Source organism: Rhinichthys klamathensis, unplaced genomic scaffold (genome assembly GCF_029890125.1).
Source record: "Rhinichthys klamathensis goyatoka isolate OS25496 unplaced genomic scaffold, OSU_Roscu_1.1 h1tg000275l_1, whole genome shotgun sequence".
NCBI classification, from domain to species: domain Eukaryota; kingdom Metazoa; phylum Chordata; class Actinopteri; order Cypriniformes; family Leuciscidae; genus Rhinichthys; species Rhinichthys klamathensis.
In genome coordinates, this window is record NW_026606794.1 from 1,217,849 (window position 1) to 1,242,803 (window position 24,955).

Below are 24,955 nucleotides of genomic sequence, written 5' to 3' on the forward strand. Positions count from 1 at the left end.
TGTATCCGTGAGCATAAAATATTTTTTTTTCAAAAACAATAAAGAATTTTACTAACCACTAACTTTTGACTGGTAGTGTATATTGAAGTGTTGAAGACCTTTGCTGAATGTGATTGTACAGGTATGTTGTTATTTGATCAGAAATATGACTTATTGAGGTAACATTTTTTCAAAGAAATAATGAATTCTAAAGCAAATGAAATACAAATGTTTTGGGTCATTCTAGTTTATTTCAGCAATAATAATAATAAAAACTATTATAGTAGACTGCTCAATTGACTGATGTTCATAAACTCTCCTTCCTCTCTCCTGTGGTCTCCAGCATGAAACGTTAGAGGGATACAGGCGCTACTTCAATCAAATTGTTGGGTAAGTGCAGTGCACGTTTTATTTTGAATGGCCAAATTAACTGAAAATCAATTATACATGCGTGTAATGTTTTTAATATAGGAGAGAATTAAAACAGCTGAATCCTTTTATTGGCTCAGTGTTCAGACCCTCCCTTTTGCCAAACGTTCCCTTTCCTCTGGCCCTTCCTGATTCTCCATCCCAGTGCTGCCGGAAAACTCTCTGAGCTTTAGAATTTATGGTTCTGGAGATGTGGAGTGGCAGATTGATGTTTTTCCGAGTGTCTGGATGGGAATATTGGGAAGGCCGGTGTCTGGAATGGAGGCTTTTGCAAACATCCAAAATGGCACAAAAAAGGCTCAGGGAACTCGCACAGTGGGATGTCTGGGATTTTTTTTGGGAATGTTGCTGGCCTGTTTGATGACTCTGATTCCTTTGGGTGCTGGACAGCCTCAGTGTGACCATTTGGGATATGATGTAGTTTAATGAAATGTTTTCATACAGTATGATGTTGTAAAGTACTCACTGTTTCTCTTTCATACCCTTTCTTTGTATATGTCCTGTAGTTTTTTTGTAGTGGAGGACCACATCTTGCACACCACGCAGGGCCTGGTAAACAGGGCTTATGTGGAAGAATTGTGGGAGCTGGCTCTTTCCAAGACTATTGCAGCCTTGCGTACTCATTCAGTATGTCTGCACACTACACACTCAACACACACTGAGCAAGACAAGCCAAAAGACTAGCAGTAAATCTGTTTAGTCAAGGCATCAATTTGAAGGCCAACCTGGAAGGCTAATTCACCATGACTTCCCTCTGGAATTTCTGATGGGTTTTTAGGATAGTGGTTTTCTAGTACAATAAGGTGGTGGTGACCATTACTTGAAGACACAGTGCTTTCACATGTCGTTGTACAACATAGACTACCGTTCAAAAGTTTGCAGTCGGTAAGATTTTAAAAAAATGTTTTTGAAAAGTCTCTTATGTTCACCAAGGCAGTATTTATTTAATCAAAAATGCAGTACAAACATTATATTATTGTGAAATATTGATGCGTTCACTCTAGCTAGAACTAGCAAGGCAGTACACAGATACAGGACGTATTCACTCTAGAGAGAGCACAAAAGACGGGGAGCAAATGAATGGGAAAGACCGCTGCATCATCTTGAGACAGGTTCTTTTAAAAAAAACTATTGTAACTTCACCGTGCATTAAAAACATGACGCTGACTGTCAAGCCAGTCGCAACAAAAATAGTCTGCATGCTTATAATGACAACTACAGTAAAAAGATGAGCTTTGAGGTGTTTTTCATTCAGCGAGTCTTCAGCAATACCTGCGTTTCAATCAAATAACACCAAAGCCTGTCATTTTATTCTTAAGATGATATTTGAGAACTACTTGAGACCACTTAGAAAAATTCTTTCGAACTTTTTAGAATTTATCTTCAGAATTTTCTTAACTTCTTTTCATGGAGATTTTCCTGAATCCGGCCCCTGTTTTCCTGTGAGGAAGTTTCCTGTGTTTTTTCCCCTAAATTCTCAGCAGCCATTACTCTAGTGTTCAGTGCTGCATGATCCTTCAGAAATATTTTTTTCATGATTCTTTTATGAATAGAAACTTAAAAAGAACAGCATTTATTTGAAATTGATTTTTTTTGTGCTTAGTTTAAAATTGTTTTACTGTTTAATTTTATGCACCCTTGATGAATAAAAGTAATAATTTCTCCCCACCCATAAGAATCCTACTGACTTACAAACTTAAACAGTTGTGTAAATTACCTCAAATGTGAAGTTTAAAACGGTTGTGGTTTTAAAAATGTAAGTTGCAAGTTCCTGCAAAAGAACTGTCACGGTTGTCCTCGTAAATGAACTCTCATCTGTGTGGTGGTAAATTAGTTGTCCTTATTTTACTCATAAATTGAAAACCCTTCTCTAAAACCTATTAAAATTCGGAGGGAACCTACGGCTCAAAAAGACCAACCCTCCTCTGGGTTTTAGGACTACAAACCAAACAGTTAAATTCCCAGATACACATACAATTGTCACATACTTATTTGCTAAAATAAACGTTGCATAAAATATCTCTCTCTCTCTCTCTCTCTCTCTCTCTCTCTCTCTCTCTCTCTCTCTCTCTCTCTCTCTTTTTAATTTTTTTTTTAGCATTTATACCAAGTAATCTTAATCCCTGTGCTTTCCTTCCTCTGCTTCTGCTGTTATCCATCACATTCTCTTGTGTCTTTGCAGTCTTATTGCACTGATCCAGACCTGATTTTAGATCTGAAGAATCTCATAGTGCTGTTTGCAGACACACTGCAGGTGAGTTGGGGAAGTACCTGACCATTTAGACAGCTGTTGTGCTCTTGTTTATATGGATAACGTCTAAGAACAAGGGGTGTCAAATGATTAGATTTTTTTAAAAATCAAGTAAATAATCACATATAACAATTTTTTTGTGACAACAAATATTGTGATAAACAAATACAGCATTAAATAAACATTACAAAAAGGTTCAGTATATTGTTTGTTCCGTTTGATATAATGCATCATATCACTAGCCTTCAGTCAACTGCGATGCAGTCTTAAGTTAAAAGTAATGTGCCTTGAGATCCCTGCATTCTCATTGTCTTTGAATGCAAGTATGTATGACAAAAACACAAATACTTTTAGGTATGTTTTCAAGCCTGAATTATTTAGGAAAATATCTTATTTAATAATTTACATGCGTGTTTTGGGGACATGACTAAATGCGTTATTTTTTTGTAAGAAATAATTTGGACAAATGTAAATGTATAAACATTATTTCATTCTGATTTCTGATGAGAGTTGCATGCATTGCTTCCTGTTTTCAACTGAGCTGGGTATTATCCACCCCTCTCTTCCCCTCTCTCTCTCTGCAGGGTTATGGTTTTCCAGTAAACCAGTTGTTTGACATGTTGCTGGAGATGAGGGATCAATATGGGGAGATACTGCTGAAAAAGTGGAACCAGTCCTTCAGGTGCATTCTGCCTCTCTTTTTCTCTCTCCCTTTTCTCTGTTTTCTTCATCTCGATGCCTCGGTTTTTCATTTGAGTAAGGATAATGATGATTTGGTTATCACCTTATGACCCTTGAGAAATCCATACTGAAGGAATTATACTAATAGGGTTATGCCCAAATGTAAGGCACGTTCAGTTTAAATCAGGTTATGTTTACTGTACATCATTTGTTCTGATCTGCAATTCAATACTTGGTTAATCAATCATCCATTTTTTTTTATGAAATATACACTTTTAATGCTCTCTTTCAAAGTACCATTTAAAGAAATTGCCTGAATCTTATACCTGTAGTGCCCAGAGATTTATGTTTGCAGAGGCTGTGGATTACAGGACAGTTGAAGGACAGAGAAATTTTGTCAGGCCAAACTATTAAACTAAAATCACTGATCAAATTACACCCATATGACTAAATCATTTTGCTTGAAGGACAACTATTTTCTATGTTTTTGTGCTGGGGATTCTTTAAAGAGCATTTAATCCAAAAACTGTCAATTCGTTGTTGAATTTTTTTTGTTAAAGCTCCTTGGCTGAATCTTTAGAGCAGATGACATGAAAAGGTTGTCGTAACCTTGCTGGAGTCGTTTTTAGATCCCTGTCAGAGACACTTGACTCACTCCATTAAAGAATGATGCTCTGGAGTCTTTGAATGACTCAGAATATCATTACTGTGGGAACAGGCATTCAATGAAGATCTGTTGTGTGTGTTAGCCTTGACTGAGTTACACAAATACACACACAGACTGCACTGCTCATGAGTCCAGTAAATGGTTTTTAGATTATTTAGTCTTCTTAAATATCCTGCTGTTGTCCTCAGGTTTATGATCAGTTCATCTGTGAAGTCAGGTCTTTTCCCCTCACACTTATTCTGTTGGTTAGGCAAATCTTGGATCAGGACAACTACAGCCCCATTCCCGTGGCGTCCCCTGAGGAGTACCAGCGGATCGCAGGCCAATTCCCCTTCCAGGATCCGGAGCTCGAGAAGGTGAGCATTAGGCACATAAGAAAGCTTTTATCCTAGAGATTTTTCTCACAGATTCCCTCAGTTACACACCCTCCAGTCTCAACAAAGACATAAATATCCTCCTGCTGTCCAAGAAGTTGATTGCTAACATGCGCATCCTCTGAAATACTTGAACAAAGCCATACATGTGAATTCTCCCATTGACGTCAACAAGAACTACTGCCCAATACTGTTGTAGTAATCAAAGGATGCTACCATTCTTGGTGATACATGCACTTGCAGCTGTTCTTTTTCATGCAATAAGGCTGCCTTTGTGTTTTCTTTTAATTCCTGGTGCGCTCTATTAACAGCATTTGTTGGGAATTGTCAATATTTTTTATATTTTATTTAAAGCACTTACAATGGAAGTACACAGGGCAAGGCAGCTGTTAAAATACATCCCAGGGATTATATATTACAGCAATCTTAATTCTTGACTAAAGATAATTTCTTAAGTGAAATGATCATGTTTAAAAAAAAAAAAAGTGTTTCTGTTATACAGCCCCAGAACCAGAAGTGTCCCCCTAGAAAAGTAGTCCCACATCAAATGAACGATTTCGACTTTATAGCTCAAATAAATATTTAAAGAATAATTCACATACTTTAGTTTATATTTCTGATTTCATAAACCCTCCAGAACACTTGCTCTATGTACTGTGATTTATTTTTATTTTTTATTTTTATTAATTTACTCATATATATATATTTGTTTCTAAACAGATGCCTTTTCCGAAGAAGCTGCCATTTTCTGAATTTGTGCCTAAAGTATACTCCCAAATCAAAGAATTCATCTACGCCTGCCTGAAATACTCTGAGGACTTGCACCTTAGGTACGAGCGTTCAAACATACTTTAATCTGTTTCACACCTGCATATATAACCCTTTTGTCCAAATGTTCTCATTAGCAAATCATGCTGCTTGGATGCCAGTTTACGTACCTATTTTTGAACTGCCTTTTTTGAACCTTTCATTCTTCTGTTATGAAATCACTAAACCCGCCCCATTGTCTTTGCCTATCCCCTAGAGTAGCCGCTGAGCCTCAGAGAGGAAGTTCTGTCTGCACCAAACAGTTTTTGTGTGTTTTCCTAATTAATTGCGTGCTTGGTGCTAGTGGGTGTTATTTCAAGGAATTTCTCCTAGTGTTGACTGATCTCTGGTCAGTTTATGAGTTCTTAGAATTACTGATGAGGTTGCCAGATGCGCCGAGCTGTTTAGTGTGGCCTACCCTGAATTCCCAGTCTTCAGACTGTTGGACAGAATAAATGGCTCTGTGAAATGCTGCTTCGGTATGATCTCCCTTTATGATATTTCTCAGAAGAGAAGTCTATTTCACAAGTGTAGAAAACAAACAGTTGTGAAAACAGCACTTGTGGATTTCCCAATAAAAGACCTGCTTAGCAACCTGTTATATAATGTCAGAGAGTAAAATGAATTAAGGCAAGTTATTGCTCATGATGCTTACGATACCCTGTATATGTTAACCTTTAAGTGATTTGCTCATCCCAATCAATTTGTGCTATGGAGATGAATGATACCACAAATAGTGGGAATGATTAGACTTACAATTTTCATCTGATGGGTGACAGAGGCGAAATTTTTAATTCAGGAGTGTTTTAGGGAGCAGACTTTGGGAATAGAATTGCACCAGTGTAATCTAGTTATTCAATTTATTATCAGTTAAGACCCGTTCACACCAAGAACAATACCTTCAACCATTACATTTTAAAAATGCTCTTACGAGGATTCTGGAGTCCACTATTGTAACGGCACAGCCAATCAAAATCCATCCAACTTTAAAGTATGTGCTGCAATCACATTACCTTTTATTCAGCAAGGACACATTCAATTGTGAAAAGGTGACATTAAAGACAATTATGTCACACATTATTTTGATTTCAAATAAATGCTGTTCTTTTGAACTTTCTATTAATTAAAGAAGTGAGAATGTGACAATGAAGACTGGAGTAATGGATTCTGAAAATGTTGCTGTTCTATCACAGGAATAAATTACACTTTAAAATGTATTCAAATAGAAAACAGTTATTTTAAACTGTAATAATATTTGACAATATTACAGTTTTTACTGTATTTTTGATTTTAAAAAAAAAATGCAGCTATGGAAAACATAAAACACTCAAAAACAGTAAAGAAAAACATTTTTAAAAAAGTGTACTGACCCCAAACATTTAAACCAAAGTGTATGTTTACAGAGCACTTAATCATAACATTTATCCTTTGGTGTGGACATGGCCATAACCAGTGTTTGGAAATAAGTGAGATTTTGTTAAGAATTGTCCAATAATAACGCCTACAATTGCACTAATGTATTTAGTCAGACCCTTTTTGCCGTTCTGTCTGTTTTTGGGGGATAGACATTGTTAAATTAGACCTTATTTATTGTATCACAATTTGCTAATACTTTACCATAGTCCATAGGCTAGGTAATAATTAATTTTTTTGCTGTTTATTCAAGCAACAGTACTTATTACTGTAATAGTTTTCATTAATAAGCATTGCTGTATGGATAAGTAATGATAACGTTGTACGTGCTCTTACAGTATGAATTTTAGTATAACTTTGTGAAAGGTTAAATACTATAGCATATTGTGAAATAGCATATAGCCTTCTTCATGGCCAGTGTTTGCATATTTGGCATATTTCATTCTTATAACCTACTTGTTCTACAGATCAGTGTACTTGTGTTATTATGCTACTGTTTTAGATAGCGTTGATACAGTTTCTTACAGATAATACCATGATTATCATTGCGTTTTCTTACTGAATGTGGTATCCTTTCACCAACGACCTGCCCGCACTGTCTATGGGCCTTTTTTGGCTGCACCCGAGCCCTCACTCACAACTTTCTCTCAAGCCCCGTCATCATCATTTTCTTAACAACTAACACTAAACAATCTAGCAAACTGTCTAAACTGAATTATACATGCAGGCATAGGAGGAGTTTTAAACTGCCAATTAGTCATTCAGAGAAATTCAAATGTTATTTTTAAATATGAAAAATTTACCGAGGTCTGGAATTCGGTGGCCTCTTATCTGGCTATGGCCATTGGTGTGGACACTAATATAGTTATTATTGTAGTTATTGTTATAGTATTTGTTCATGGGCCTTCATCTCACTAATTATTTTAGACATGTCTTTAATTTGGACATATAGTTTACATCGTCTTTGATGCTTTTATCCAATAATTTTTTTCCATAGTGCACCGTAAAATACAAAAAAATTTAGCTTTCATTGCTGTGTCACCTCAGTTTAGGAATGAACCTTTTAAAATCTTTAAGCATTCATCTCCCAACCACCCCTTAACCTCAGTCACGTTGTGTTGCGATCTGATATCTCATCGCTTCTCCTAATACCCTGAATGGAACAGTAGGTCAAGGGGTCGAGGCTAAAGGTCACTGTCTGTAGAACTGTCGTTGGCATTTCCGTCTTCCTCCTTCTGATTGAGCTACGCACTAAGACGAGTCCTCTGAGTTGTGATCGTTTGATGTTCCCTGTCTCTGGCTCTTTCTTTGAGTGCCTCGTCAGGTCTGGTTACTTTAGAAGCGGATGTCTCAGTTGGATATCCTAATTCTTGTGTGCGTGTTTGTGTAGTTGTTGCAGTTTAGAGGTTTACTAAGGAAATGAGGGAACATGTTTCAGGACAGAGAACACGTAGAAACCGGCATCCTACCAAATTACTACTCCATTATCATCATCATTAGTGATTAGTGTCTGAGACATTGTCTAGCCAACCAGACACTCTTAACCGTGTCGCCTGTAGAGTGGTCCGATAGAAGATGCCTATTATAACAGTAGAAAAGACGAATGTATTTCCCGACTCATTGGCTTAATTTCAAGCAATGATTGCATGTCCAGGACTACCTGTGCTGTGAAAGTATTGTTTTTGGAGATATATTCTACAATCACTGCAAGAATGACTTTAAATGAGCAATAATACCTTTTTTCCTGTCTGACGGAGTCTGTGCGTGCTAAATTCTCCTAGACTGTCCAGATCCTGGAGAGAGTGTAGCTGCAATGGACGTTGAGTGCAACTGCTTGGTTTATGTCATAGGTGTCAAAATATTGGGCTCAGTCCAATCCCGCCTGCAGGATGATTACATGAAATTATTGAATCTACAGGTATTCATACTGGTGAATGAAATGAGTAAATCACTAAGTTCCATGTGCTCGCCTCCACACAGTAAGCTAGCATTTTGTCCAATCTGGTCATCGATTATAAATGATACAGCCTTGAATTAGATGGAAAAATATACAGAACATAATCAAAAGTAATTTATTACACTGTTCTCTAGAATGCTTGATTTTGTCTGATCAGTTTTGGCATTCTGCAGTCAAATATTTTTGTATAATGATCACTAAATATTATCCTTTACTTAGTGGTAAAATCCAAACATTGGCTTTTAGACTCTTGTGGGAATAATAATCAAAAAGGAGCCTTTTTGGATTTAGCATTTGTATTGTGTTTTAAAGGTGTCCGTGTCATATATAATTCTGTATGGATGTTGGCAGAGAAAGCTGTCTCAGTTTTATTGGGACCCCTACCAAGACTTTGGCTACTCACTGCCTCCTCACTTCCACCAGTCATGTCCTATGTGGTTTTCAGAACGTGGCCGGTCCCCGTGCTCAAATGTCAGTTAAAATTCAACAATAAACATTTGACCTCCTTTGGCTGCGCTCGCAGTAGTCCGTGCCTCGGCGTGTGGGGTCCAAGGGCTCCAGATCAAGCCAAAATCCCCCGTACACACAGCTAATTTAAGAATACTGTCAAATAATGGCTCGACTCACTGGATTTTTTCGTATTTGACATATTTGTAAAAATGGATCTCTATTAGCACAAGCACAATTGAGTAAGAGGGCAAGAGGCGGCCAGGTGGCGTTCAACCAGAGGTCTCAGATGGTGGGGTTAGGATGCTGGGTATGTGTGTAGTGTATGTATGCAAGGGTGTAGAGAAGAAAAAGCCTGTTGCTATTGGTAACGGAAACCTATGATTGACACACCAAAGGAGCAAAAGAACAGCTCTGCATACTACCCAGACTAGTCTACCGGAGGCAATTAGTCCTTGTGGTCTCCCTCTACTAATATTGAGATGAGATGTGGTCAGAGGGGGAGGTAAGGGGCTCAAGTCCATGTGCAGGTGCCTGGAGACCAGACGTCAGGAATGTATTTGACTCCCCCAATGCATGTCCAGCAAACTTTAGACCTCCCTCATGAGAGCCGCTTTACAAATGTGCATTTACCATATTAACCTGAAGTTACCCTTGAGTTGAAGCTAGCTGTAACGTTACTCTTTGTGATGGTTGAATAGCTAATAAACATATGTTCTGTGCTAACCGAAGGGAGCCGTATCTGTCTTGCGTTCTTCTTCTGTTTAGTTTCTCTTTTTCTAATGAAGTTAATTGGACATTTTCAGTCTCCGTTGGTTCCCTTCTCATCTGTTTCTTTTAGATCATTGTTTATCAGACCAAACTCCCACCCTAATTTTCACTGAATAAGTGAGAGAGTTGAGTGGATGAATAAATCAAACGTAAATGCCAGTAAAACGTCTGTGTTTAATCAGACTACAATTTCTCTTTCTGTATTGCAGCCCCCTCCCTCTTAAAATGAGGAATAGCCAGAGGCTTTTGGATTCATCCAGACACTGTCAGTTTCCAGATTGTCACAAAAGACCAATGCCTCGCTTTCTAGTCCTCAATTTAAAGCCAGGCCTTTCCCTAGTTGAGGTTCAATGCTAGGAACATTTCCATATTGTAATGTTCAAGATCAGAGCCGTGTTATTGAGGTATTCAAAATCCATTAACTGATGACTGTAACCTAACGTTCCTTTTGCTGAAATTTGAACAAAATTCACAAAACAAAAAATATCTCAGTCACCATGAATTTGCAGCATCACAGTTGATGCTAATATTATAATCTGTATGTAGGTCTTCAAGCAACTTCTCAGCATCTCGTGGTTGAATAGCACCTCCATTTCTCCCTTTTTTTGACCTCCAACTCTCTGCTCCGTTCAGCTCTCCTGTTTGCCAAGTCAGCGGAGAGAGCTCAGAGTTTTTTCCCCCGCTGAGGAGAGGAACGTTTTTCAAATTCCTCCTCTGCTTTTCTCAGCACAATGAGAGACGATTTAGTAATTTGTGAGGAATGCGTTTGTTGCCCAGATCGAGGGGGAAAACTATTGCACCCTGGGCCTTGGCTCATATTGATGGACACGTTTGAGACATATTGTCCCTTTCTTTCTTTTTACTCTCTTTTTAATTATTTGTGAACCAGAAGATGCAGCTGCAGCCGTACTAACAAGTACAGGAACGCTGGCTGACAAAATTAGCCCCTTTACTCCTCCCCATCCCATTGTTGAAAAGAAGAATAAAGAAAAGTGATATCCCCCTTTTTCCCTTGTGTTGATTTAAACCGTAATATCTGTGTGTGGTTGTTCTCTGGTTTTTGGAGGGTGTTATCTGGCCCTGATGAGTGGTTTTAAATCCCGCCCATGTCTGTGAGTGTTCATGTGTGTACATCTTAGAATCTTGCATCTGTTTGGTTCCACTTTTGTGGTTTTTTTTTCTCTCGGAGGAGGTGGAGGATCAAGGCTGAGATTAAAACACATAGGACTCTGTGATTCAGAACGACTGCAAAAACATCTTGCTTGTGATTTTGCACTCCTTATGTTGGGTCTTAAAGAAAATCATTCACACTGCTACACCGCTATAAGAGTTCAACGATAGCAGTAGCACAAAATGTAGCAATTACAGAATTTGTACAGTTCAAAAGTTTTTTTTGTCAGGAAGATTTCTAATGTTTTTGCTCACCAAGGCTTGAATTATTTGATAAAATAGAAAAACAGCAATATTGTGAAATATTATTACAATTTTAAATAATTAAAATTCTATTTTAATGTACTTTTAAATGTAATTTACTGATGGCAAAGCTGCAAAACTTTTCAGCAGCCATTACATGATCCTTTAGAAATCAATCTAATATGCTGATTTAGTGCGTTATTATAATTTTGTGGAAAACGCGATAATTTTTTTTTCAGGGTTCTTTGATAATTAGAATGTTTAAAAGAACAGCATGTATTTGAAATGGAAAACTTTTGTAACAGTATAAATGTCTTTTTATTGTGTTTTCTGATAAATTTGCATTATTGCTTAAAGTATTATTTCTAAAAAAAAAAACTACTGACCTACTGAAAACATGTAAGATATTTTATATAATTTAAAAGGGATATAACAGATCTGGTGTTGGTGGGGCAAGACACAACCCCATACCGTTACACTTGGTCCACAATGTTCCTCCAATCCTGACTATGTGGTTATGGATTTGCATTATAGACATAAATATGTGCATTTATAACTGTATTCCTAATTAGATGAATTTTCACGTTCAGCTCAACAGAAATTGATGACATGATCCGTAAATCTACAAATCTCCTGCTCACACGAACCCTTAGCCACTGCCTACAGTATGCCATAAAGAAGAAAAACGTAGGACTGGCAGAGGTGAGGTTCTTTTATTTTTTTTCCATTTGTGTCTGTGATTATTTGCACACATCTATGTTGTTCTTTATTGATGTCCTTTGCTGTCTCAGTTTCAATCCAACCTCAACAGAGAGTCTCTGTCTGGACTCTCAGTTTTCAAGATGCTAGACATCACTGGAAAACTGTTCTTGTGTCACATTATATCCACATCTTGTAGATAGACCCCTTTAGTACCATTTTTGTCTCACTCAAGATGGGAAACAACTGCAGTTTTGGTGAATACCAGTCGCTCAGATTATTAATTACTATTTCTATAGAATATTAATTACCCGCCATTTTTATTTTTTCATTCAAATATATAAAACAACTGCCTATGTACTGTATGTGAAATTGAAGAATTACATTTTGGAAGCTATAGCATGTTATTATCTTATCCGGTCTATTGTCTTCCTGCAAAGAAGCGCTCACAAAAAAAAAAAAAAACTACATTGATGATCAGACTCAGCAGCTTTTCATTATTATTAATGAAACAACCCATAAAAGTTGTTTTATATAAAAGTTGCTATATCTAAACAACATTTCTGGTCAAAGCCCAATCTGAGGCGGATTGTTCGCAACAGTGACAGCAGATAAAATGACCTGTCACTGGCTGGTAGTAGCATGTGTCTTTTTTCCCCCTCTTTGCTCTCACTCCATCCCTGCTTTACTCTCCCCGTGTTTGTCGCTCAAATGTGGTTAGTTTCTTCTCCGACCTGCTGATTCTGCTTGCAGTCAGGTCTGTTTATAACCCCTCAAATCCAGATGTGTTCTGTTCAGATGGGTGCCACTGATGAGAAAATGATGAAAGAATAGCAGAGGAAGAAAGAAAGACATTCAGTGTTGTATTTTGAAAAAGCAAAGGCTTTATTATTGATTTCAGGTAGTTTGCATAGCAAAGTCTAGTCTTACTACTACCATTACACACACACACACACACACACACACACACAAGATCAGATGTCAAGCTCCTTCCTCCCCCTCTCCTGCCCCGGATCTGGTGGAGGTGCGGAAGTGTGACCCGGGCTCTGCATCAGGCTTCCCTCCCTGCGCGGTGCACCATGACTGGAGAGAGGGAGGGAAGAGCGGGTCCAAGCTAAAGGTCTGGGCTCAATTAGCACCAATGCGCATCAGCGCCTTGCTGCTGACAGCCCTGCCCTGCCTGTGGACCTCAAACACTGCACCACAGACCATCTAACTTAACGTAGAGCTGCTCCAGGTCTGCGTCCCACAGACAAACCCTCTCTGTCCCTTTAACCATACCCTTGACTTCCTCTCTGTACCCTTTCCCCTTTAGAATTACTCCCACATAGAGCTTTTGCTAGTTATTACTCATACCTCTAGAATCTTTTCCACAAACATTGATTTTCTCTTTGATGACGGTACCACATGGTTTTACAAAGTTCCGATAAAAATAGCTGCATTATGACTCAAAGAAAAGCTCTGTTAGATGTAAAAATGTTAATCTATCAACGTAACTGTTTAAATTGTTTACAAAGTGATAAACACTACCACTAAAAAGTTTGGATTTTTTTTAAAGTCTCTTAAGCTCACCAAGACCAATTTATTTGAACAAAAATACAGTAAAAATAGTTGTTTTATAGTAGTAGTTCAATATTAAAATAACTGTTTTCTTTTTGTAATGTATTAAAATAATTTATAAAAGTAATTTAATGCTGTAATGGCAAAGTCTAATTTTCAGCAGCCATTACTCAAGTCTCAAGTGTCACATGATGCTTCAGAAATCATTCTACTGATTAGAATCGTCACTTTACCGTCACTTATGATACATTTAATGCATCTTTGCTGAATAAACATTTTAATTTCCTTCCAAAAGAAAAGTTACTTACTCAAACTTTTAAACGTTAATGTACACTGTAAAAAAAAAAATATTTCCAAAGTTGTAAATGGAGGGTATGCACATGATGTCACTGCAGTTACACCTACAAAAAGACTAAGTGGCAGTGTTGCTGTTGAACTTGAATTTTGTATTTCATCAAATTTATTTGTATCGCGCTTCACAATACACGATGTTTCCCAGCTCCTTTATAGACCGTCATAATGTTATGTCTATTATGCCAGGTTCACACTTACTCCGTTTGCAGTACATATTTTTTTCGTGCCCATGTTAACAGGTTAGAGCGTTCACACTGCTCACTGATGCGGTCCGGAAATGCATTCCAGGAACAGTGTCTGCAGCAGTGCAGCGATCGAGATTTGCTGTGCTGAATTAAAGTGACAGCACATTGTTCACATAAAATTAGACATGGATTGGCACGAAAATGTAGTAATTTCACCATAAATGCATATTATTAAACTCTACAGTTTCACAGTCAACATATGGCTCTTTGCCCAGGCTAAAACAAGGAAAACTACATCTTACCTCAACCAGGCGACCTCTCTTTGTGGAGGTGGAAAAACTAGTTCTTTATGACCCACAGGATTTCTTGTATAAAGATTTAAATACAAAAGAAAAGGCGCGAGAGTCGGCTGTTTTTTAAAAGTTTTATTTTAAAATGTGTTTGTGATTTTAACATAAGAAAAGTACATTTAAATGTTTTGCTAGTTGCTTGAGTAACCTAATATAGGCCTATAAATCTATATAGAAGTAATGCATTGAATAATACATTATTTACATTTAGTGTGATTAAACCTGAATACTTCTATGAAAGATTGTATAACTACTGTCTACAAACAGAATCGCAATGCTGACAAAACATTTTCAGTAACAACTTTTGGATTTTAAATAAAAATAATGAATAAATTCATAAATGTTGTGTTAAAAAATAAATGTTAAAAAATAAATGTTGTGTTTGTGGTATACAGCTGCGGATCAGTTGCGCACTGCAAAAGCGGAATATGTGAAAGCACAATAAGCGTGTGCTGCTCCTGCATCACATACGTACTGCACCGCACCGCAAACGTACTGCAAATGGAGTATGTGTGAATCTGGTGTTTGTGCTTTTAACAAGTTTTAGGGCTGGCTGGGTGATATGGCAATCAGAGTTTCCACTAGAAAACAATGGTGCCGGTCAAAGTGACCGGCAGAGGTTTCGTTTAACGGACATTTTGATGATATGCCGGTCAAATATCGCCTCTTAATTAGTCAAGTTGAGGAAAACTGGAGGCAGGCTATGTAACTTAAAAAATGACATAATCAGGCCGTATAGAATGCAACATGTTATTATTAGCCTAACTTTCAAATAGACGGAAAAAAACATGAACGTCCAATTGGCATCAATCAACGCCAATTGTTTTTTACTATGGTTTCACACGCATTCACTTTTTGAAACATTGAGGCACGGATGTACCTAATACAAATAAATAAAACATCTCCAGTTAACTAGCAGATCATTCATTTAGTTCGCTATTAAATTAGAGATCTAGCGCTAAAATCAGTTGTTTTTTAAATCAAGCTGAGCGCTCGTGTCCGCTGCTATCAGTTGCATGGACGACGCGCTGCGCGAGTTGCGCAATCTTCATTCGGACGCGCGTTTCAATCTATCGCCGTTGCGGAGACTCTACACCATAGACAGTAAAAGAAATGGACACAGCGACCCCGTTGATTTCAACAGAGAGAGTTGAAGCCCAACATGGGCACTCACTTCCTGATAGCCAAGCGTTCTGCGCAGGCTCAAACTGAGCTTGACGACGTAGTTGTCACGTGAGCAACCGTTCTGACCTTCTAGTAGCTGTGCCGGGACAAATCTGAATTGAAATCTGAAACAAATCTGTTGTTGAAATATTTTGTCCCGTTGCTTTTATGAACTCTCTATCTATGGGCTTCTCCCTTGACTTTATGCCTCCATGTCCACCCGATTGCCTCATAGACAGTAAACGATTGCCTACGAGCTTCTACTTCTGTCTATACGGTAATTTCTCTACTGTGCGACAGAGCGTCCCGTGGTTATGACGCAATCGTTAGCCTATTTTTACAAGAATGGCTTCTACGGGGCCATAACGTAAGATACAAAGTAATGGAGCCTTTTATACATTGTCGTGTTTCTTTAGAAATAAATAATGGACAAATGGAGTCTTTGGACGCCTCAGATGTAAAGTTATTCGCTGTCAAAGTAGCGCCAAAATGAATGGGAGTCAATGGGATGCTAATAGCAGGTGATAGCCAGCTACAATGGCGGCCCCCGGAGGCAGCTTCAACTTCCGGCTGATGGATTACCCCCTTGCTCTCAAGGGGGTGATGGATTACCCCCTTGCTCTCAAGGGGCTAATCCATCGACCGGAAGTTGAAGCCGGCCGGGTGCCGCCATGTTGTAGCAGAACTTCACTTGCGTTAGCATTTCCATTGACTCCCATTCATTTTGGCGTCACTTTGACAGCGAATAACTTTACATCTGAGGCGTTTAAAGACTCCATTTGTCCATTATTTATTTCTAAAGAAACACGACAATGTATAAAGGGCTCCATTACCTTCTATGTTATAAGCCCCGTAGAAACAGATTTAGTAAAAATAGGCTAACGATTGCGTCATAACCACTCGATTCTCTGTCGCGCTGTACAGAAATTACCGTACAGACAGGAGGAGAAGCTCGCAGGCAATCGGGGGGACGTCCCGTCAAGGGAGAAGCCCATAGATAATGAGTCCATAAAAGCAACGGAATACTTACTCCTGCTCACTCACGCCAAATAACTCTTTGCTCAATCCCCGTCTCTGCAAGATTAACGTTGGCAATTTTCACGCACAGCTACTAGAAGATTAATGTCTGTCAGACAGCTTGCTCACGTCATCAAGCTTAGTCGGTTTGAGTCTGCGCGTCAGGAACGGAAGTGCTAAAAATGGGCTTCAACTGTCTCAACTGAGTTCCAATGAGATGGCTCTGTCCACTTCTTATACTGTCTATGCTTGCTCTACACAGGCGAAGCACTACTTGGGCGCAGAGATATCACGCAACACCTGAAATAAAGCTTGCCACAAAGAACCGGCGAAAGTAATGATTATGCATGAAACATTTAAATTGTTGATAAATTGATAAAGTTGACAATGCAGACTCGCCATCTTCGCAGTAGTGAACGCGCCTAGAGAGAGAAATGCACACTTCATATGAATAAATTCTTATTTATTAATCCAGGCAAATTTGTTGATGAAACACTGATTAAAATGTAGATACAATATATACAAAACGAAATAAACTTTAAAGAAAGGCTTTCTACAAAACAAAACTAAATAAGTGGTCAAAATCATGTCTGACCCATTCCAAATGTTTTCCGATATATAGGCCTATTGGTCATCTTATGATCCTATCTTACTCATCTCATGCGCTTCCCTTTTCATATAGCCTAATCAACATAGATGAAAAAAATTAAAAAATAACATTATATTATTTATAAATATGAAACGTATATTTAAGTTTTTTAACTTATAATAAGCGTCACACCGCTCCGCTTTGCTCACATGCTCTGGTGTGTAGTCTAATGCATGTGTGCGTGCATGTGGGTGCGATTTTCGAATAATAATCAACCCAGCGATCTTCGAATATTATTTTTGCTTGAAAATTTCGTTTTGTATAAATTGTATATTAATTTTAATCAATGTTTCATCAACAAATTTGCCTTGATTAATAAATAAGAAGCAAATAGGGGACAATATAGGCTAATCAGGACACGGAGGCGTCGGCGCGTGCACACTTCTCTCTATAGGCGCGTTCACTACTGCGAAGATGGCGAGTCTGCATCGTCAACTTTATCAATTTATCAACTTTACCAATAATATCAATGGGCCTGCCTGGTCATATTTGAAACGTCTCACTCAATCGTTCGTTGTTTAGGTCTATATTACTGCCGTTCTAGGCGTGCGCTTTATTTGAAATGCAGCATGCGATGTTGTTTAATAACTTTCAAACGGTAGAGCCTGTTCCTTTATAACATAGCCAAAGGTCGGTGTATTTTTGCTTTATACATTTTAGGCTTATTCTCAAATTCATATTGTGTTAGGGGGGCGGTTATTATTTAGCAATTTTAATCGGACAATTTGACCGGAGAGATTTAATTTTGTCGGAAATTAAAAATTTAATTTTTTTCCCGGCCAATGTCCGGTAATTACCGGACAACGGAAACCCTGATGACAATATATAACAATGATTTAAGTGTTCATCTGGATTTAGATCTACCTATTTTGTATTTATAGTAATACAGCAGATACAGCGTTCACATGCTTTGCTTTATGTATTTCCCTGGCACATAAAAATGTTAGAAAACTGATTCCTGGCCACATGTCCACGGACCACTGTCGAGTCCAACTTTTATTTAAGCAGATAATCATTTGTTTTACTCCCGTTATCGCAGATTCCCCTACTAAAGCTTGTCATGTTGCAGGATGTTTTGCCACTCAGTCCGGCTAAGGGGGCATGTCCTGGCGGGAAAGTGACGTCAATGCATACCCTTTATAAAACAAAGATTATTGAAATAGGGTTTACAAGAAAATTCTGTTTCAGTCTTTCTACTTCAAAATTTCACATTAAATGCATTGTTACCTGCCATTTCTTTGTAATTCTTTGTGAAATTTGCTAGCAGTTTCTGAGTGAAAATTGTTTCCAAGTAAATCCTACACCATTTTTTTTTTCAGTGTAGTTCTGTCTGATAGTTAAAAAGCATACAAATCTTCACTTTTTTACGCAAGTAACTAATTGTGCTGTATCAGTCAAAAATGGATTAGTCTTAATTTGAATCACATTTGATTCCCAAAGTTGGTTCAGATCATCATCAACACCACTCACCTGGAGCAGTCCTGTCACTACCTAGAAGGGTTCATCTCCAACATAACCAACGTGCCTCCTGACACCATTAATGCCACCAAACTCTATGGAACCTCAACCTTCAAGGTAGGAACCTGCAGCTTGTGGTGTCATTCCCTTTCCCCCATTGATTGTATGAATTATTATTTAGTATTTTTAACATGCATGTTGTGCCTGTTTAGTACTCTCTTTCTTTCTTCATTCTTTGCTTCTCTTTGTATAGGACGCAAGGCATGCTGCTGAAGAGGAGATCTACACTAACCTGAATCAAAAGATTGACCAATTTTTGCAGCTGGCTGATTATGATTGGACAGCAGTACAGGGAGGTGGACAGGCCAGTGACTACCTGAGTGACCTCATTGCTTTCCTCTGTAGCACCTTTGCAGTGTTCACTCACCTGCCCGTGAGTATTTCGTCCACGTACACATTTTTTTGGACATAGATTACATGAATGCTTTTTAATTGCATATTATTTGTACCCAGCCAAGGAGAGATTATGGTTCTGTGTGGATCCTGGGCGCCATCTTAAACTCACCTTACCTTGAAAAAGATGGGCATACAGCACAAGCTTTTTTTTAAACAGTGTTCAATACAAGAACTTAAAGATGTTTTCAGGGGGTTAAGATGTTATTGAATCTTTTAATTGTGGCTTTACATTCTGCAATTGCAACTTGGAGTTTCACTTATTGCTGTGACAGCAAGGCAATTTCTTTTTTTGCAAATAGCTCTCAGACACGCACTGCGATACTCTGTTGCTTATTTGCATCAGTTTTAGATACATCAATAAATTAATAATAATTTAAGGCTCTATTGGCCTGGGCCATAATCCATCCCTGTACCCAGCATTTTCTGCCTGAGCTTGTAGTCGTATCTCCTATTTGACTCCATCACTTTAAAGAAGATTGTCCTCACACAGTACACTTGAACTTCAACAGAAAGCTAAGTAGGGTCGTAGCAAGTAAGAGGATTGGAGTGTTCTGGGCTTGCAAGCGTCTGTGTGGCTCAGCTGACATGGAGTTAAAGAGATTGTGTGGCGTGACCTTAGGTCTCAGCTTTAGTGAAGGAAGTCTAGCACTGGCACAGCCCGGTCCTGACCCCTGTCATGGGGGATTTCTGACAATCAAAGTATTTAAGAGCTTTCCCTCCTACGGGCCTCAACCAAACACCTTTCCGTGTCGGCATGACTGGCTGGGATTGTCTCTGATCCAGGGCTGGTGGCGGTAATGCTGCTTCCTGCGCTCCTGTAATCTCTTAAATTCTTTTTCCTAAGCTTTCAGTAAGAGAGAAGTACGACCCTTTCAGCCCACTGCAAAACAGCGCTCACATTGTTGGCTGAATTTCACCAACAGGGGGCAATATTTGTACGACCCCAGGTCAGGTTACGGTCAGGCTGAATGTCTCATTTTCTCCATCTACACATACACGCATAACAGTGAACCACAGATGTACAGTCAAGCGATCCTGCTTATATTATTGTGTTAGCACATTCCAGCTCTACATGTGAACATAGTGCATCCTGATTCACTCAGCCCCATCTGCGCAACCTCACCATGTCCCCAGTTCACACTCCTGATGGTTTTCAGGAAAGGTCAAGAACTGACCGTTTGTGTGTGTGGAAGCGACCCTGCCATCAACTTCATAGCCAAAAACTCTGATAATGACTCCAAAGCCACAGTCCCATCAGTCACACTCTCTTGCTCGGCCTCTCTCACCCGACCACAAACCATCTTTGACACTCAGAGGGACTTTCAGTGTTGATCGTAAACTGTTTGGCCAAGTTGATACGAGAGAGTGTGGTTGACCGACTTCACATTTGAACCCAGGGGGAGTCATACTCGACCTTTGACCTAAATTTTGTCTTTATCTATCTTCTGTAGGGCAATTCTATAGAGCACGCCACACTACCGGTGAGTATGTTTGCAGTGTGGTCTAACTTCAGCAATAACCTTGGCCATTTCTCGTCACAGTACTTCCGCATGCTGCCTGGTGTTCATCTGACCTACTCATAGATGTTTGGATGCATTTTAATGCTTGTTATGGAACACAAATGAGGCGTCTGAAGCTGTGACAGTAGTGCTTTTTTTGTCCCTTAGGTTCTTGGTATTTGTTTGTAGACTTCTACCATAAAATTCAGATATTAATTGGTGAGATTTTTGTGTGCCTTGCACCGATAATGTTACCTTACGTAGATTTAGATGCAAAGTAAACAATCCTCTTAAAGTGCGACAGTAGATGTTTGTATAAAACTGTGAACCGACAACTTAAAGCATCATATGATGGCAATTTACAGTTTTTCTTGACGGAACTGAATGACTGGCAGAGCACTTTTGTATTGTGGAGCTGCCTTTTTGCCACAACATTCTGTTTCTACATGGTGGTCTGTTCATAGACTGACATTCTTCGGCAGAAATTTTGAGTGTTTTTGCTATCTGATCCATAAAACCTTTGTGTGCAAGCTTAATATTCAGTGTGTCTCTGTTGCATTGACTTGTCATTATTGAGCTGATGTTGGCAAAATACTCTAAAAATGTGGCAGCTCAAATGAGGAGCTTTATCTTGTAGTGTCTGATGCAGCCACAACATAGACGTCCACCCTATCTGCTAGTAGAATTGGCTTGCTTTGTTTAATTTGGAAGTGGTTTTGTTTCAAAGTCTTGATTGTTGCTGTTTGAAAGTATCAAACTCTCCCATTTTTAGTCGTGTTTACTTTGCTGTACATTTGAAGGAAGCTGAACTCTGTACAGCTTCATCACATCATCAATTGTTGCCGTTGCTCGTGTTGCCTTAAATCACCAACATTGAATGTCAGTCACTTACACTAGCGTTAAAAAGTTTGGGGTCAGTACAATTTTGTTTTTGACAGTACGGTAGACATTTATAATGTAACAAATTTTTTTTTATTTCAAATAAATGCTGTTCTTTGGAACTTTATTAATTTATTATTTATTTTTATTAACTTTATTATTTATTAATTTATTAACTTTATAAATTTATTATTTATTAAAGAATCCTAAAAAAAAAAAATGTATCACGGTTTGCACACAACAGTAAGCAGCACAACTGTTATCAAAATCATCATTGATAACAATAAGAAATATTTCTTTAGCACCAAATTAGCCTATTAGAATGATTTCTGAAGGATCGTGTGACACTGAAGACTAGAGTAATGGCTGCTGAAAATTCAGCTTTGCCATAACAGGATTAAATTACATTTATAAATATATTAAAATAGAAAACAGTTATTTTAAATTGCAACAATATTTAATAATATAACTGTTTTTACTGTATAAAATAAATAGATCAAATAAATGAGCATAAGAGACTTCTCTCAGAAACATTAAAAAAAATCTTACCGACCACAAACTTTTGAAAATTAGTGTATGATTTCTTTGTTGCTGCAAATCGCTGTCATCACGTGTTTTTCCATCTAAGTTTCATTCTGAATTTAATTTCATTAAATTATACCTTTCATTTTAAAAATTGCTAAAACAATCCATACAAAGAATCCACATTCCATCTCATCTGTTTGATTAAACAAAATATGATGTCTTCATACAGAATAAAACATTTATCCTCCTCAAATTATTTTTAATGCAAATTTTGGAAAAGTATTTATCATTTAGTGTTCCAGCATCCAGCATTTTAATGCTATATTCCAAAATTTGCATAAAATACTTGATGAATGAAAACACGTGTAGTGTGAATGAGGGATTTTAATCAAGCAGGTAATCTTTGAAAAGCCTTGCAAAAAGTGGGAGCCACAACTGCTGTTGGTATTTTTATCACAGATTTTCGGAAAATTTTACCTGGCTTTTATTAAAACCTTTACAACAGCTCTTTTATTCATTTCCAAAGCAATGCGTTAAAATGTGTGTTGGATATTTTTATATGCTTCCTGGCCCTCTGTAATGTAGCTGTGGAAACCCTGAGGTAACAGGAAGCCCTTCCATATCAATATCATCAAGCACCTTGTAAGGCGAACACTATTTGTCATTATTTACTTGAAGCCTGATTTGAGCTCCAAACTCATTGGCCTGCTGTCTTTGTTTTCCCTTTGTGTTTGTGAAATGCTGGAACAGTGCTGCATGGTGTCGGGAAGTTCAACACATATTATCACCCTTCCTCCGACCAGAGTGTAATCAGCGCAGACAGGCATCAGTTCTCCTCGAGCGATAGTCTCTGCTTCTCGTTAGGATGTCGTGAGTGTACATTCGTTGTTTTTGTAAACAGGGATCGGTGTGTGTTGCATAAATAAGCCGGCGCGTTTGAAATATGAGTGCATTGAGAGAGCCTACACACTCCATGCTGAGCTTTCTCAGGGGTCCTCCGCATGTGGTGCGTGTTGGGGTCATTTGTAGAAGTGTTGTGACGTTTCAAACATATTGTTATTGTTATTAAGAAATCTAACCTTGGCCCAGTGTCCAGAACCCCTTGTTCTTGTATTCCTCCTCCTCTTTATCTCTGTTTCTTGCTTTATTATTGTTTCTCTGTCTGTCTCACTGTACCGTGTGTTCTGTTTATTTTGACAGCCAATTGCTGTTGAGTATTTTTTAATGAGGGCTTTGATGAGCCTTTTGTTTAATTAACTGGAGAAGACTGGAGAGGAGGAGTGCAAGCAGCCTCTAACTGGTCACTCATTGCACTCTTTCCTATTTTTCCTTTTTTTGATTTTCGCTCCCTCCTTTGAGCCCCTGAGCTAATTGTTAACATCCCCCTGCCCTGAACTGTAAAACAAATGTGCTACTGTGAGAGGGGTGTGCCACACGAAGCAGAACTGTTTAAATCAGGCCCTAAACACATATCTTTGAACAAAGGCTCCAACTTTTAAGTGTTGAAAGTAGCTAATCTGTTCAGATTTATACATATAGCCGGGATTCAACCATACATGTATACATACATGGGGTTTAGTGAAAATGGCCAAATGGAAGGAACTTTCCTCTGCAAACATTTACATTTGGTCAATCGTTTTTTGGATATTGCTCGTGCTGGATGTGAATGGTCACAATGTCAACAGAATTATTTCAAAGCACAGTGAGACCACTACCATGCAGAATGTAAAGTGTTGTGGCTGGTGAGCATTTTGACAGAAGGATGAAAATCACCTGAATGTGGGACCACCTCAAAACAGCTTCTAAAGATCTGGATAAAACGTGCAATTGTGAGAAACCTCCAATTTCATCTTGAACTGTAAGCCAACAGCTACAAGACGCTGGATTGAGAGGTTGTATAACAGCAAAGAAAGCATTTATTAGTTTTATCAACTGAAAACAAAAAGAACACCTTATATTTGCCAAAGAACATAAAGATTGGAGTATGGCAGATTGGAGCCATGTTCTGCAGTCTGACAAGTATTGGGGACCCATGTCTGCAGCAGGTGTTTGAAGTTGCTGGCTCTTTGAAAATGGACTAATACTTGGGAATCCTGCTGAACACTAAGTATGGAGGATCTGTTTGGAGAGCAAACATGTATTTTCTAACATGAAAACGATCCCAAACGCACCACGAATGCAACAAAGTTGTGAGCAATAAGTGTTCATGCTCAGCATTTTGTAGTCTTCAAGTGGCCTCCTCAGTCCCCTGACCTTAAAGCCATTGAAAACCTTTGGGATATTATAAACCCTGAATTGTGATAAGTCATACAGGTCTTCCAATGAAGCTCAACTTTGAGAAGAATTTAAGGAGGATTGGAAAGAAGTTAAGCACGACACATGCGCAAAGTCAATACCCAGGAGAATGGCTGCTGTAATGGAAAAAAAAGAACCAACAAAATATGAAAAACTGATTACATTGTAGTCAGTGTATTCTGTATTTATTGTGGGCTTTTTGTTTTTCTATGCATTTTCTTTTGCATAATACTATAATACCCATATTCCATGATATGCTGGAGATTGCCTTTCTTGCCAAATAATTTTGCCATTTTACCTTAACCAAGTTTAATCTTCCCAATATATCATTCTTCTCATATTTTGATTGGTTAATTGATCCTGAAGGGTCATTAAAAAGAAATATTTTGCATATATCTATATATATATATATATATATATATTATAGAAAAGTGGAAACGGACAGGCTTGGTCTTTTGTGAGTGTTTCCACTTTTCTGCAAGTGCTTTGGAGTTCTCAGTTGAAATTTGGTGTGGTAGCACACTACTTGTTTTCTTGTATAATATAGTGTTATAAGTTGCTTTGGATAAAAACTGAATTATAAATCAATCAATTTCAGTCTCTCTTACGTGGTTTCTTTGCTTTTGTCCAGCATGAATGTGGGTTTCAAAAGTTTTATTATGCTTCAATTAAGCAG

At 38.1% G+C, this 24,955-nt stretch overlaps 1 protein-coding gene across 2 annotated transcripts in view; it reads left to right on the top strand.

Annotated features, from left to right (window-relative positions):
* exoc6b (exocyst complex component 6B) overlaps positions 1–24,955 on the top strand; it is a 99,054-nt gene that overhangs the window by 43,094 nt on the left and 31,005 nt on the right. The window contains exons 10-19 of one of the 2 annotated variants that reach the window (XM_056268699.1): positions 323–369; positions 915–1,035; positions 2,591–2,662; positions 3,244–3,341; positions 4,258–4,363; positions 5,102–5,211; positions 11,780–11,891; positions 18,608–18,742; positions 18,879–19,058; positions 20,533–20,562. In XM_056268699.1, coding sequence (XP_056124674.1) covers positions 323–369; positions 915–1,035; positions 2,591–2,662; positions 3,244–3,341; positions 4,258–4,363; positions 5,102–5,211; positions 11,780–11,891; positions 18,608–18,742; positions 18,879–19,058; positions 20,533–20,562 — 1,011 coding nt within the window. The remainder of the gene's footprint in view (positions 1–322; positions 370–914; positions 1,036–2,590; positions 2,663–3,243; positions 3,342–4,257; positions 4,364–5,101; positions 5,212–11,779; positions 11,892–18,607; positions 18,743–18,878; positions 19,059–20,532; positions 20,563–24,955) is intronic. The other variant, XM_056268700.1, reaches the window with a different exon arrangement.